Raw genomic sequence first — 15,521 nt, 5'->3', positions numbered from 1 at the left:
AGACCGCGGCCTTGGCCCTGAATAGCCAAGATTTTTTCCAGTACACCTGGTTTGCTTCACTTGCTGCCTCCTGCTCCCTGGGGGACGAGGCAATCAAATTGTGTTACCGGCTGGGGGCCAAGGAGGTCAACCCGAGGGAGCTCCCCGATTTATCCGGTCTGGACTGGAGAGAGGCACTCTCCCGATGTCTGGAGAGCTTCCTCCCACGGTACGTCAGGTCATCATCTGACCTCAACGCCCAGCTGGATTTTCTCGTCCAGCCAGAGCTTCACGTCAGCCACGTCCAGCCAGAGCTTCACGTCAGCCACGTCCAGCCAGAGCTTCACGTCAGCCACGTCCAGCCAGAGCTTCACGTCAACCACGTCAAGCCAGAGCCGAGGCCCTCTTCGCCGCTGGTCCTGCCCAGCTCAAGGCCCTCTTTGCCGCTGGTCCTGCCCAGCTCAAGGCCCTCTTTGCCGCTGGTCCTGCCCAGCTCAAGGCCCTCTTTGCCGCTGGTCCTGCCCAGCTCAAGGCCCTCTTTGCCGCTGGTCCTGCCCAGCTCAAGGCCCTCTTTGCCGCTGGTCCTGCCCAGCTCAAGGCCCTCTTTGCCGCTGGTCCTGCCCAGCTCAAGGCCCTCTTTGCCGCTGGTCCTGCCCAGCTCAAGGCCCTCTTTGCCGCTGGTCCTGCCCAGCTCAAGGCCCTCTTTGCCGCTGTTCCTGCCCAGCTCAAGGCCCTCTTTGCCGCTGGTCCTGCCCAGCTCAAGGCCCTCTTTGCCGCTGGTCCTGCCCAGCTCAAGGCCCTCTTTGCCGCTGGTCCTGCCCAGCTCAAGGCCCTCTTTGCCGCTGGTCCTGCCCAGCTCAAGGCCCTCTTTGCCGCTGGTCCTGCCCAGCTCAAGGCCCTCTTTGCCGCTGGTCCTGCCCAGCTCAAGGCCCTCTTTGCCGCTGGTCCTGCCCAGCTCAAGGCCCTCTTTGCCGCTGGTCCTGCCCAGCTCAAGGCCCTCTTTGCCGCTGGTCCTGCCCAGTTCAAGGCCCTCTTTGCCGCTGGTCCTGCCCAGTTCAAGGCCCTCTTTGCCGCTGGTCCTGCCCAGCTCAAGGCCCTCTTTGCCGCTGGTCCTGCCCAGCTCAAGGCCCTCTTTGCCGCTGGTCCTGCCGAGCTCAAGGCCCTCTTTGCCGCTGTTCCTGCCCAGCTCAAGGCCCTCTTTGCCGCTGGTCCTGCCCAGCTCAAGGCCCTCTTTGCCGCTGGTCCTGCCCAGCTCAAGGCCCTCTTTGCCGCTGGTCCTGCCCAGCTCAAGGCCCTCTTTGCCGCTGGTCCTGCCCAGCTCAAGGCCCTCTTTGCCGCTGGTCCTGCCCAGCTCAAGGCCCTCTTTGCCGCTGGTCCTGCCCAGCTCAAGGCCCTCTTTGCCGCTGGTCCTGCCCAGCTCAAGGCCCTCTTTGCCGCTGGTCCTGCCCAGCTCAAGGCCCTCTTTGCCGCTGGTCCTGCCCAGCTCAAGGCCCTCTTTGCCGCTGGTCCTGCCCAGCTCAAGGCCCTCTTTGCCGCTGGTCCTGCCCAGCTCAAGGCCCTCTTTGCCGCTGGTCCTGCCCAGTTCAAGGCCCTCTTTGCCGCTGGTCCTGCCCAGTTCAAGGCCCTCTTTGCCGCTGGTCCTGCCCAGCTCAAGGCCCTCTTTGCCGCTGGTCCTGCCCAGCTCAAGGCCCTCTTTGCCGCTGGTCCTGCCCAGCTCAAGGCCCTCTTTGCCGCTTATCCTGCCCAGCTCAAGGCCCTCTTCGCCGCTGGTCCTGCCCAGCTCAAGGCCCTCTTCGCCGCTGGTCCTGCCCAGCTCAAGGCCCTCTTCGCCGCTGGTCCTGCCCAGCTCAAGGCCCTCTTCGCCGCTGGTCCTGCCCAGCTCAAGGCCCTCTTCGCCGCTGGTCCTGCCCAGCTCAAGGCCCTCTTCGCCGCTGGTTCTGCCCAGCTCAAGGCCCTCTTCGCAGCTGGTCCCGCCCAGCGCTCAGTCCTCTTTGCCGCTGGTCCCGTCCAGCCCAGAGCCTTCTTTGCCGCTGGTCCCGTCCAGCCCAGAGCCTTCTTTGCCGCTGGTCCCGTCCAGCCCAGAGCCTTCTTTGCCGCTGGTCCCGTCCAGCCCAGAGCCTTCTTTGCCGCTGGTCCAGTCCAGCCCAGAGCCTTCTTTGCCGCTGGTCCCGTCCAGCCCAGAGCCTTCTTTGCCGCTGGTCCCGTCCAGCCCAGAGCCTTCTTTGCCGCTGGTCCCGTCCAGCCCAGAGCCTTCTTTGCCGCTGGTCCCGTCCAGCCCAGAGCCTTCTTTGCCGCTGGTCCCGTCCAGCCCTGAGCCTTCGCCGCTGGTCCCGTCCAGCCCTGAGCCTTCGCCGCTGGTCCCGTCCAGCCCAGAGCCTTCGCCGCTGGTCCCGTCCAGCCCTGAGCCTTCGCCGCTGGTCCCGTCCAGCCCAGAGCCTTCGCCGCTGGTCCCGTCCAGCCCAGAGCCTTCGCCGCTGGTCCCGTCCAGCCCAGAGCCTTCGCCGCTGGTCCCGTCCAGCCCAGAGCCTTCGCCGCTGGTCCCGTCCAGCCCAGAGCCTTCGCCGCTGGTCCCGTCCAGCCCTGAGCCTTCGCCGCTGGTCCCGTCCAGCCCAGAGCCTTCGCCGCTGGTCCCGTCCAGCCCAGAGCCTTCGCCGCTGGTCCCGTCCAGCCCAGAGCCTTCGCCGCTGGTCCCGTCTAGCCCTGAGCCTTCTTCTGCCGACCCAGAGACCGTTCACGTCATTTCCGGCGACCCAGAGACCGTTCACGTCACTTCCGGCGAACCCAGAGACCGTTCACGTCACTTCCGGCGAACCCAGAGACCGTTCACGTCACTTCCGGCGAACCCAGAGACCGTTCACGTCACTTCCGGCGAACCCAGAGACCGTTCACGTCACTTCCGGCGAACCCAGAGACCGTTCACGTCACTTCCGGCGAACCCAGAGAGCGCTCACGTCACTTCCGGCGAACCCAGAGAGCGCTCACGTCACTTCCGGCGAACCCAGAGAGCGCTCACGTCACTTCCGGCGAACCCAGAGAGCGCTCACGTCACTTCCGGCGAACCCAGAGAGCGCTCACGTCACTTCCGGCGAACCCAGAGAGCGCTCAAGTCACTTCCGGCGAACCCAGAGAGCGCTCACGTCACTTCCGGCGAACCCAGAGAGCGCTCACGTCACTTCCGGCGACCCAGAGACCGTTCACGTCACTTCCGGCGACCCAGAGACCGTTCACGTCACTTCCGGCGACCCAGAGACCGTTCACGTCACTTCCGGCGACCCAGAGACCGTTCACGTCACTTCCGGCGACCCAGAGACCGTTCACGTCACTTCCGGCGACCCAGAGACCGCTCACGTCACTTCCGGCGACCCAGAGACCGTTCACGTCACTTCCGGCGACCCAGAGACCGTTCACGTCACTTCCGGCGACCCAGAGACCGTTCACGTCACTTCCGGCGACCCAGAGACCGTTCACGTCACTTCCGACGACCCAGAGACCGTTCACTTCACTTCCGAACCTGAACGCTCAGCGGAACCGGTATCTATTCCTGAACAAGTGTTTGTTTCTCTGTTTGCGTCTGTCCTTGTGGCTGTTTCTGTTCTGGTGTCTGTTCCTGAGCCAGAGTCTATTCCTGTTCCCGAGCCAGAGTCTGTGATGTCTGTTCCCGAGCCAGTGTGTGTGTTGTCTCTTCCTGAGCCAGTGTGTGTGTTGTCTCTTCCTGAGCCCGAGCCAGGGTGTGTGTTGTCTGTTCCCGAGCCGGTCTTCACTGTTCCCGAGCTGGTCTTCATTGTTCCCGAGCCGGTCTTCGCCGCCCTGGCCGCCCGAAGGGTCTTCGCCCCCTCTTCGCCCTGGCCACCCGATGGGTCGTCTCTGCCCCGGTCGCCCGAAGGGTCTTCGCCACCCGCTTCGCCCTGGCGGCCCGATGGGTCGTCTCTGCCCTGGCCGCCTGAACTGCCTTGCCCCCTGCACAGACTTGACCCTCCTTCCCTCCCCCAAGACCACCTCCGCTTCATCACCCTCCTGAACTATTCTGTTTTTTGTTAGTTTTTGTACTAAGCGGCGTCGGGAGCCGCCCATAGGGGAGGGGCTATGTCACGGTGGGGTTTTGTGTCTTGTTCCTTGTTCTTGTCTGTCATGTGATTCCCTGTTTGCCATGTGTCTTGTCGAATCGGCCTGAATGAAGATAATGATGGCGTTAATAAGACCAATTAAAAAGTAAGTAAATAACTCATCCACAGATATCACCGCTTTATGTCACGGGATCAAACTTTAGTTTAGTGAGCAATAAGCTTGAGGAAATTAAAGGTATCTTCATGTCTGTGACCAGTGATACAAGCTTGATGACTGTTAAAAATAAGAGGACTTGTATGTATATGTATAAATAAATAAATAAATATATATGTAACGATACCCTCATGACATGATTCGATATAGGCCTATATCACGATACTGAACTCACGGTACGATATTATTGCGATACTCCAAGACATGTAATTAAAGGTTAACAAATTTTTTTTTCTGTTGATTAAAATGCAAAATTTTATATTATATTGTGGGTGTAAATGAATAGACGTGGACTTGCTGCTGGAAACCCAATGCAGGACAATAGAGACACCAGAATAAAAATATTCATGATTCTGAAGCTGAAAATACAGAATTATTTTATTTAAAATAACGTAGGCCACGTTTTACACAAATACTCCCCCATTGCATTATTATACATAATACTGAAAGTAAAACTCTGGAAACTTCTCACACAGTAATCTTTATTTTGAGTGAACTATCCTCATTACATATTGTCACTATCAACGAAACAAATTGCAGCATTTTTGTATTGCGAAATATTGTGACACGATATATTGTTACACACCCCTAATATTTACACATACAAATGTTTATAAAGTAAAAGTTTTTGACTAAACAATAATGGCTTTCAGTATGCATAACTATCTGTTTCCTCCTCCATTGCTGGTAAAAATCAGCCAGTTGTTCTTCTTCTTCCACCCACTCGTACTCTGCACATCTTCACCCCCGCTTCATTCACCTGCCTCTGCGTCAGAGCCCATGTCAGTGTTGCCATGGCAACGGATGATGATGATGCTGATGATGCTGCTTCTATTCTCTGATGCAGTCGTTCTACAGACGTCATCGCCTCCCATTCAGATCTGCGCATTTATCCACGCTCTTCTTCCTCAGACTCGCCGCCTGCAGTGTTATTTATAGAAATCCACACGGCTCGCCAAAGCAGCTAATTCAATTCATGAATGCAATTTAACTTCAAAGCATCTTCACATCCCTCAAGATTAGTATTTCTAAATAAAGTTGTCATGTTCCCTTCCCTTCATTAAGTGATATTTGTACGGTGGCAAAAAACAAAGCTATGCAACATTTTGTTTGCAATAAACTAGTGATAAATAACACAAGCTTAAAACATATGGGAAATAAAATATATTTGACTAAACTGAACTGCAACAAGTTTGCTACCCAATCCACATTTAGTCTAATATGAAGTGAGTTTTGACTTCAATTGTGTTAATATCACCACAACCAAAATCTTGGTTAAAATCACAACCAATATTTTAATGCATTTAAAAGCAAATTATTTGGAGTATCTTCTTTCATAAGTATGGATATAAAAATTATTCTGGCATATATCCATTATGTCATATATCTGAAAACATTGAAATAATCTTCATGTTGCTAATATATTCTTCGTATGACACATGACTTATGCAACTAATGAAATGCAAAATAAAAAAATAAAAAAATAATGAAACAATGTTTCAACAGTATAGCCTGTGTATAGGCTATTATCCAACATACTTTTAAGTCGGACAATAAAACTATAAATCCTGAATATACACGAGAGATGAAAGTCTGTGCACACAAATAAATTAAAATAAGCCTTTTTTAAAAAGATTTACGCATTTCAATTGATTGTATAATTCTATCAAATTGAATTGAGTTATCCTTTTCAAATTATGAATTTTAAATCAGTAAAAAACCTAGAGCTTAATAAAACACTTAAATTTAAACCTTTTTTTAAATTTATGAATACGAATCAAACTAAATGGTTCAATCACTTGTTTCATTAAGATTTATACAAAATGTTTTATTAAGCTCTAGGTTTGTTTTTTACTCATTTTATTTTTTTATTTTTCCTTTATTTTACCAGGAAATAGTCTCATTGAGATTCAGAATCTCTTTTTCAAGGGAGTCCTGGCCAAGACAGCAGAATAATAGTTCCATATTAAAAAATACATATACAAACATTAACAAAAAACAAAACAAAAAAGAAAAAAGTACATTTTGGCAATTTAACAAACTCTCAACATAATCACCAGCCGCTCTCAGTAACAGCACATGTGCAACTAGTACTCAAATAGTCCTTTATCCTCGTCCTTATATGAATAATAAGTAAGGATTATTCTATTGAATTTTACCATTAATTAAAATGCATAAATCTTGAAAAAAGGCTTATTTTTATTTATTTGAGTGCACTTGCAGACTTTAATCTCTCTTGTAACCATTATGCAATTGATAAGCATTTATAGTTTTATTGTCCGACCTTAAAATTATGTTGGATAATATCCACAAGCTGTACTGTTGAAACATTATGTTTCATAAACATTTTAACATGTTTTTATTGTGAGGCTAATATCCTTTTCACTTCAGTTTCAGCACTTTTGCATAACACTTGAAAAAAAAATTTTTTTGATTGTGGCTGAGCATATATAGGCCTACATTTAAATATCTAATATTTAAAGTGTATATTATGTACAGTGGGATCAAAAACTCTGGGGAAAACTGGGAAACCAGAACCCTGTAAATAAATAAAGTTTACAGAGGATTCATAAAATGAATAAGAAATATTCAAATCTTTATTTCCAACTCAGTCTACACGAGTGTGGATTATTCCATCAGATTAAAAAAAAAGCTGGAGTGGAACTGGAACACTTGATCAAGCATAACAAAGACCTTCAACATGTTCAAAAATAAGGGAACATTTTCTACCAGCCAGGCTGTCTTGTTTCCCCACCCTCGCGCGCTCTCTACGTTCGCTATGACATCAACCCACAATGCACCGCACTGTTTGCCGTTTACTCGCCGTCTCTGTGGCGACAGCTGCGAGCGCCGCCCTTTATGCAAATGTAACCGGAAGAAAACGTCATCTTTGGCCAATCTGAGCGTTCTAAAGTGACATAATGGAATTTTTAGGAATAGAAAACTTGCAAATGCGTACTGACGCCCATAGAGAACACCTCTCGTGCGAGGGAGAGACAACAATACTGTAAAACAATACCATAAACCGATCAAAGGAATAAAAATAAACGTTCGAGGAAATACTTGTGTTGTGCGATCAAATGCGTCGTTTGGACACCCTTCACTGGGTGTAATAGGATGGGAACAAGCCTTTACCCAGACGAGGATATCCAAGGAATATCAAGCATTATGATGAAGAAAGACATGAGTTTAAACCTAGACGACCAGAATAGCTCGAACCTCAAGCCAGATTTGAGAGATGCCGAGGGAATTCTTAATTCACCCGATTTGGGGCTCCTAAAACTCGCTTCTCCAGAGCTGGAAAGGCTGATTATTCAGTCTAACGGGATGGTGACCACCACACCGACCTCGCAGTTCGTCTACCCGAAGTCGGTAAGCGACGAGCAGGAGTTCGCGGAGGGATTCGTCAAAGCCCTGGAGGACCTTCACAAGCAGAACCAGCTGAACGGTGGACCGTGTGTTCCACCGACGCTTAACCGACTCACAAGCAGCTCAAACCTCGCCTTGCCCACGGACCTGCCCGTGTATACGAACTTAAACGCGTACGGAAGTACAACGGTGAACTATACAACGGACACGATTCCGTTCCCTCCGCCGCCGCCCGCGCACCCAATGGCGACGCAACAACCGCAAAAGGACGAACCGCAAACCGTTCCGGACATGCAAAGCTTCGGAGACAGTCCTCCGCTCTCCCCCATCGACATGGACACACAAGAACGCATAAAGGCCGAGAGAAAGAAGCTGCGCAACCGGATCGCCGCCTCCAAATGTCGCAAGAGGAAACTCGAGCGGATTTCCCGGTTGGAAGACAAAGTGAAATCTCTGAAGAACCAGAACACGGAGCTCGCGTCCACGGCGAGCGTGCTGAGAGAGCAAGTGGCGCAGTTAAAACAGAGAGTTATGAACCACGTCAATAACGGCTGTCAGTTGCTGCCTAATCAAGTTCAAGCTTATTAAAAAAAAAGACAGTTGGGAACTTAATTGGGACAAACTACTTCGTCATAACTGCGTCTTTAACGGACAGCTCTGTCGCTTAATAACTGATACAACCCTGTCAATCATCTTGTCAGTTAAAATCCTTCACATTCAATGTTTATTTAATTTCCTACCGTTTTGGAGACGTTGATATGTCGTGGGTCTTTCATGTGTTTTCAATTTGCATTTAAAAGTTAATGACCAAACGTATCCTTTACAAAAGTTCACAATGTTGTTGCAGATTAAATATAATGTGGATAACATTGAATACATATATTTTCATCAGGTTAGTGGTCAAACACCTTTATCTAAACCTCTCTACTTAACCGTCAGGCTCGCACACCCGCCATGTTTGTAGTTTTTAAACACTTTTTATTGGTGTTTGTAGTTCTAATCGAATCCTCTCAATATTAGCCGTTAGTGTGCATGGATCTCGGATTCTGACCGGGAAAAGTAGACCATCTGGGTATTTTTGGAATACTCGTTTCAACATACTACGATTTGGGACACACTAATTCTAATTTCGAATACTATTTAGAACGGATAGTATGCAATTTGTTTTTAAATAAACCGTTATTTTAAGCTAATTCACAAAGCGTCATCCTGTGTGATGCAATGAAACTAGCGATTGTGCGCAGTGACACGGCGAACATTGTTTCGCGTTGGTGTCATATTATTGCGAGTGATCAGTCATCACCCAGGACTGGAAATATATCTAAATATATCTGTTTGATTGGACAAGCAGTATAACGTTTTCCTAAAATGTCACTGGAAAGTTCGCTCCAAGTATCAGCCAGATGTGTGTTGTTTGGTAGCACGAGACGCTCTATCCTGTTTCGGTTTCTTTTGGAGCTATTTTCGTTGCTTTTATTATAATAATGTACATTATTTTAGTTAAACCTTCAAAAAGAGCCATCATTCCGCCAAAAGATATAGTCCCTGACATGACAGAATGTTACAATGCAACGAAACTAAGGATTGTGCGATTGTATGCTGTTTTGCATCATATTTTAGCGATTGATCAATCATCCAGGACCGGAACTATATCTTTTTTTATTTCATTTCTATTTTTGATTGGACAAGCAGCGTTCCTAAAGTTTTCCTAAAACATAAACTTGAAAGTTCCCTCTTTGTATCAGTCCACTGTCAGTCTGTGCGTTGCTTGGCAACACGATTGTGTTTTGGTTTCTTTTGGAACTAATTTCGGTGCTTTGATATTTTATTAAATTGTTATTATAATAATTGCAGTCATTGAGATAAAAATAAATACAGTACCAGACTTGACTGAATGTTGCTATGCAACAAAACTAAAGTTTCTGAAATGCTAAAAGATGTTTTGTATGGAAAATTGTTTCTGCCATGGAATAAAGAATTTTAAAAGATAAATGCGACTTTTAATCTCGCAATTGCGAGTGTTTTTTCTCACAGTTTTAACTATTGTTTCTCGCAATTCTTACTTTTTTCTTGTAATTGTGAGTTTGGATCTCGCAATTCTTTTTCCGCAATTGCGAGTTTATATCTCGCAATTCTGAGTATTTTTTCTCACAGTTTTGACTATTTTTTCTCGCAATTCTTACTTTTTTCTCGCAATTGTGAGTTTGGATCTCGCAATTCTTTTTCCGAAAATACGAGTTTATATCTCGCAATTCTGACAAGTTGTTTTGCCAACTCTGACTATTTTTCTCACAATTGTGAGTTTATATCTCACACTTCTGAGGGAAAAAAATTAGAATTGTGAGATAAAAAGTCGCAATAACCTTAATTTTTTATGTTTTATTCAGTGGTAAAATCAAGCTTCCATGGTTCTGCTTCATAGCTGTTTCTTTATGTTATATTAGCACTACTGGAACGCTGCATTGACCAATCGTGTTTTATACTTTTTTAACTATAAATATATTTAGGCCTATACAACATTGAGTTCTGGTACACTAATTGGATTACACTAGCAGTCTAGTGAGTATTTATAAGAGCACTGAATTCATTTCACTTGCACTGTATCATGTTGACAGTTCTCACCAGATCCAGAGGACTTTTTCTGGAACCATTTTCTTCAGCAGAGCAACAACCAACAAAAACATGTCAGATACTCAATATAAAGAGTTGTATAAAAGCAATATCACATTGCAGTGCATCAGACCTCAGTGCTCAGCAATGAAGTGTATTAAAACAGCAGCTTGGGAGTGTAATGTTTTCATATCATGTGGATGTGATGAAGTCAGTCAGCTAACTGTGTGTTAAACATTATTCTGAGCTGCTGTCACTGCTTGACATGTCAAGTCAACTACCCATTTACTGATGCATAAAGGTCACAAACTGATCTCACCCTTCCAGTGACCATTCATTCTCGTTGAGCTGTTGAAGCGGACACTACAGGTGCTGATGTATAATATTATGTTTACAATATTTTGTAGCAAATGGACTCACGGAAGCAATTATGCTACATCATTTGATCTCATGAGATAAGATAAGCAGTATTTTTGCATGCTCGAGACAAGCTCAAAATGAGTGCAACCAAACACAACAAAGATGTCATGCATGTACGCTTCATGTTTAAGGCCTTATCTGACGACAAGCTCTTATTAATCAACGACTGTATCTATTTTATATACAACTATTCACACAATGTCTTATTTTATGCTCTTTTGGATTTACGTGTGTCGTGCTGTAAATGTAAACTTTCCACCTGTCACGTGTCCTTTACTGCCTTCATACGTTCCTAGTGTGATGATGTGTACATTAATGTCATTAAATCGGTTCAATTCACTTGTTAAATTATATATTTGTGGCAATTTTATACCCCTCTGATCATGCATACAAATATAGACCTAGTATAACGTTTGTAGAAAAGTTTGAAACTGCGTCCTCTAGTGGTCTAGGCATGGTACAACAACTAGTAAATAGTAAAACTACTATATATGCAGCAAGTAAATGCATGGTTGCATGCTATAAGAAGAGGCATCATATGTGCATTTGTATTATAAACCACAACCCACTGTCACGGTTTTATTTCACATTGATTTATTTTCCTTTTTGCTATTTACCCCAGTAAAACATTCAAATGAACAACTGAACATCAAAACCCACACTGTAAAAAAATTATATGACCATTATGGCAACATATGTTTTGCATTGCTTTTAACTCATCAAAATAAGTTAAGTCCCCCTGTGGTGAAAATCAAGCTTTTAATGTTGTTTATGTGTCTATGTGGTGTTTTTAATATGCTTTAAGACAAACCATGTGTAAATTCATAAGTCGACAGCATTGCTGAGTATTTTCTCCTTAAAACTGCAGTGAACCAAAGACAGTCTCAAAAACACGCTTTGAATTCGCTGGTGTTTCTGACGTCACAAACTACCTTGTAACCAATCAGATCATTGTGTGATCGTCAACGAGTGGATCTCTGAGCTGAGTGAGCGAGTGAGTGGAGGCGGAGCTCATTTGCATATTTATAGAGTTCATGTCAATTACATTCAAGCTATTTTAAGGAATGACAAAAAAAATTAAAGGTAAAAACTTTTAAATATGTCATTTTGGTGATCAAAGGTGAGTTTTAAGGAATAAAATGATCGACTACAGGGAGACTTTAATACATTTTTAACTTTTTTTTACAAGTTATACAAGATTCAACTCATTTTTAAGTTAGTTTAATGTAATTTAAGTTGAATTGACTTAAACATCCAAGCTGATTGTACTTAAAAATTTAAGGCAGCAACTTTTTTTTACACAGCACAATGCTATTTTAACATTCACTACTGAAGATAAATCAAGGTCTAAAGCAGACAGAATGAATTCATGTGTATGTATACTGTGTTCTTTGGGTAAGTTACCGTACTCTAAAAAAGTAATTAGCTTAATTACATCTGCAACAGTCTAATTAGATTATATTAGTATTGCATTACTTATTACTAATTACTTTCTAAATCCCATATCAACCTCAACCAGTACAATACAAGGATACATTAAAAAGCTATTTTAATTCTTTGAAATAAATACTATAAAATTGTGTAAATAATTCTTGAATTGAAAAAAGAATTTAAAGGGAGAAAGTTACATTTAAAAAAACATACATTTTAACATTAGACATTACATTTTTGTGTTAAATCCACTTGATTTATGTAGAGTTGTATACAGTATTTAATGCAATTACATCAAATTACAGAATATTAATAGTAATCTTTTTCAAGGGAAATCTAATTATATTAGAGTTACTCTAATCTTGTGTTTGGTGGAAATCTTCACAAAAGAGAGTATAAAACAAATGTGGCAGGAAAACAGTAGGTTACAGTCAGAATTAAGCCATTTTTTATTTATTTTTTTACAGTGAAGTTGACAAACTCCTTTATTACTGCATTAATGCAGTGTGTTTCTTGTCCAGTAGGGAGAGACCAACACCATTAAATTTGCTTTCCCTGCCTACAACATTTGATTTAAACTCTTTTGTGAAGCTCTTCACCAAACACAACAGATAGAGAAGAGTAAGTCTGATGGCAGACAGAAGTATTGACGGGTGAACCTGCTGTGATAAATGAGCTCAATTGTCCAGAAAGGGTAGCAGAATCTCTTTCATTGTTTGCTGTTATTTCACATCTCATTACGTCAAAGGTTTCTGAGTTTAACTATAGTTATGATGATGACACCTAGTTAAAACATCAGCCTTAGTTCACCGTGACAGAAATCACTTAACCAGAAACAGCTTATTTTATTTGTTTCCATGGCAACATGTGCTTTTTGTCCTGTTATTCGGACATGAACTTGTTGGTTTTTATTTGCGGCTGGCCTGGAGTTAATGCACCCAAGCAAAAAACAGGCATTCAAGACTTTCAGTGGAGCTCCATTAGATTATTATGTGCGTTTACTGAAGTTATTCCTGAAACGGCCACCTGTCAAAGCCAAATACACAGATGAATTCATTTAAACAATGGCATGACCCTCGATAGACAATAGAAACTACATGCCAAAAAGATAAACGAGGAAGGAAGGACAAAATGCTTGCAGTATTTCACTCTTACAATATATAAAATGTAATAATGAAAAACATTTGACTTTATACAAGTGATATGTGCGTGTTCGTTTAATAAGACGTCATTGGCAGTTTGACATGCTTTCTGAATTTGTTTTGAACATTTTTATATCAAATGATATAAAGTGCACCTATTATGCTATTCTAAAGGGTTGTCTTGTAGTCTCTTACAACATGTTTACATGCATCAAAGGTCAAAAAACACTATTAATCTCATAATATCAATTGCAGCGTCAGCTCTTTTCTTTCAGTGTCTAAAAAGGTTCATCAATGATTTAGTCTCTCTAAACCCCGCCTTTCTGAGAGCTGCTCGTCTCTGATTGGTCAGACGCCCCAGTCTGTTGTGATGGGTCTACTCTGCTCTTAAACGCTGATTAGCATATCTGAATTTCAGCTCTTCATCAGCTTTTGATACACAGTAGCTGTTTCCATCCAAAGTTGCATATTTAACTTATGCGCAAAATTTAAATATCGCATAAAACATTTGCGAATAAAGCAGTATTTCCATCCCATATGTTCAAGAGAATAAAATTGTCACTTCCTGGAAAATTGGCGCAACCGATCTGTAATAAAAACAGAAGTCGCTGCAGTTGGTGAAGAGAATGTGGCTTTTTTTTCCTCCATTATAAACGAGTTGGAACAGACGAAACGTAATAAACTGTCATTATCTTGCGTTCGGATGCTGGTGTTTGTGAACACAATCATGTGAGACACTCTAGAGGGAATTAAAGGTACAATATGCAGGATTTTTCGCCACAAGGGGTCGCTAACCTCTTACAATAACAAAGGCGTATATTGATGACGTATATTCCACATTAAGCTGAATTATGGATCTTGTCGTCAAGCTGATGGATCTTTTATGGATGAGTGAATACATTGATGTTTTTAACAAGACTGTGGTGTGAAGCAGGGCGCGATTGCTAGACGTATACCAGTGCCACACACAACGTGAGTCCCGCGGATATAAAAGAATAAGGACATTTCATTCTACCGAACTACACGCAAGTGCTGAATTAATACTCACACAGGACAGTTTATTAGACAAATTAAACGTGAGGTAACGCAGCGCTGGTTCACTTGCTCTAACACTTACACGATCACACTAAACGGCATTTGAGTGTGTTGAATGTCGTTAGTTAGGTTGTGTGTTGGCTGTATGAGACTAAGTACGTTAAGCTAGATCAACATTAGAATAACATACAGATCATATTCTAACATTTCATCATGTTGAACTAAATAACATTGATAGTTTTATGTACATTTGCTCACCTGTCTAATAAAGTACATGCAACACTCGCGTCTCTGTCAGGCCGAAGTTAGTCGCGGACGTGGAGCTCTCGGCATCTCGAAAAATGCTGATCTTCGTTTTAGTCCTTTGTTCGTCTCAAAGTCTGCTTGCCACGGTCAATAATGTTTGAACAAAACAACAACAGCCCAGCAACATAACCCAGTTGTCAACGTCTGTCGCCATGGTTACTATGGCAGTACGAGGTCAAACCTGGCGGAAACCGAGGCTAACACAGATATGACGCCATTGCCTGGCGACTCCTCACCCCTGCTCACACGTCCCGTTTCCTTGGTTAAAATCGCAATTTTCTCACGATTTACCAATAGTTTGAAACATTTGGGATATGGTAAGTAATCAACTAAACATCTAATAAACTAAAAATTCTACATATTGTACCTTTAAATCAAACCATTCTGATTACAGACTTTAGCTACATCCACACGAAGCCAGGCTTTCCCTATCCGATCTTTTTTTTCGTAAACACAGCGTCGTCTCAAGAAATATATTCGAACACACGAAACCACTGAAACCGACTGAAAACGATGTGGTATACGTCCCAGACCAGTATGTGGCGCTGTAATTCTGCCACAGAGATACACTAAACAAGGAGAAGAAGACTTGGAACATGCACATAACCTAATGAACCCGATTAAAAAGGCTCTATACGAACCCAACACGGCAGCAAGGTGAAGACGAAGATTGCTCACCGTAGTAGCATAGAAGAAGATTTTGCTATAGTAAAGCTAATATGCTCAGTAGCTTCTGCAGCACGATTACAACCATATAGTCCGCCATTGTATTTGCTGTTACGTGTGACATAGCGGCGTGTGACTAATGCTGACACGTGGTGTGATGACATCATCGTTTCACAAAATGTACGGATTGGCCGTACACACGAAAACTCAAGGGTATCGTTTTCAGATTTATCCACTCTGGGACACGGTTTCAAAAAATAAGTTTCAGTGTCCCAAAATGCCGGA

The 15,521-nt window shown here is 43.9% G+C and overlaps 1 protein-coding gene across 1 annotated transcript; it reads left to right on the top strand.

Moving 5' to 3' along the window:
* The first annotated feature begins 7,167 nt into the window (after positions 1-7,167).
* Positions 7,168-11,004, top strand: jund (JunD proto-oncogene, AP-1 transcription factor subunit). The gene has a single exon (XM_077222213.1). It carries the CDS (start codon positions 7,375-7,377, stop codon positions 8,212-8,214), a length of 840 nt encoding a protein of 279 aa, XP_077078328.1. The 5' UTR covers positions 7,168-7,374; the 3' UTR covers positions 8,215-11,004.
* Positions 11,005-15,521: the final 4,517 nt, after the last annotated feature.

Source organism: Siphateles boraxobius, unplaced genomic scaffold, assembly GCF_051911475.1.
Source record: "Siphateles boraxobius isolate OS27281-9 unplaced genomic scaffold, OSU_SipBor_1 86, whole genome shotgun sequence".
Taxonomy (NCBI): domain Eukaryota; kingdom Metazoa; phylum Chordata; class Actinopteri; order Cypriniformes; family Leuciscidae; genus Siphateles; species Siphateles boraxobius.
This window is presented reverse-complemented; position numbering and strand designations above follow the sequence as displayed.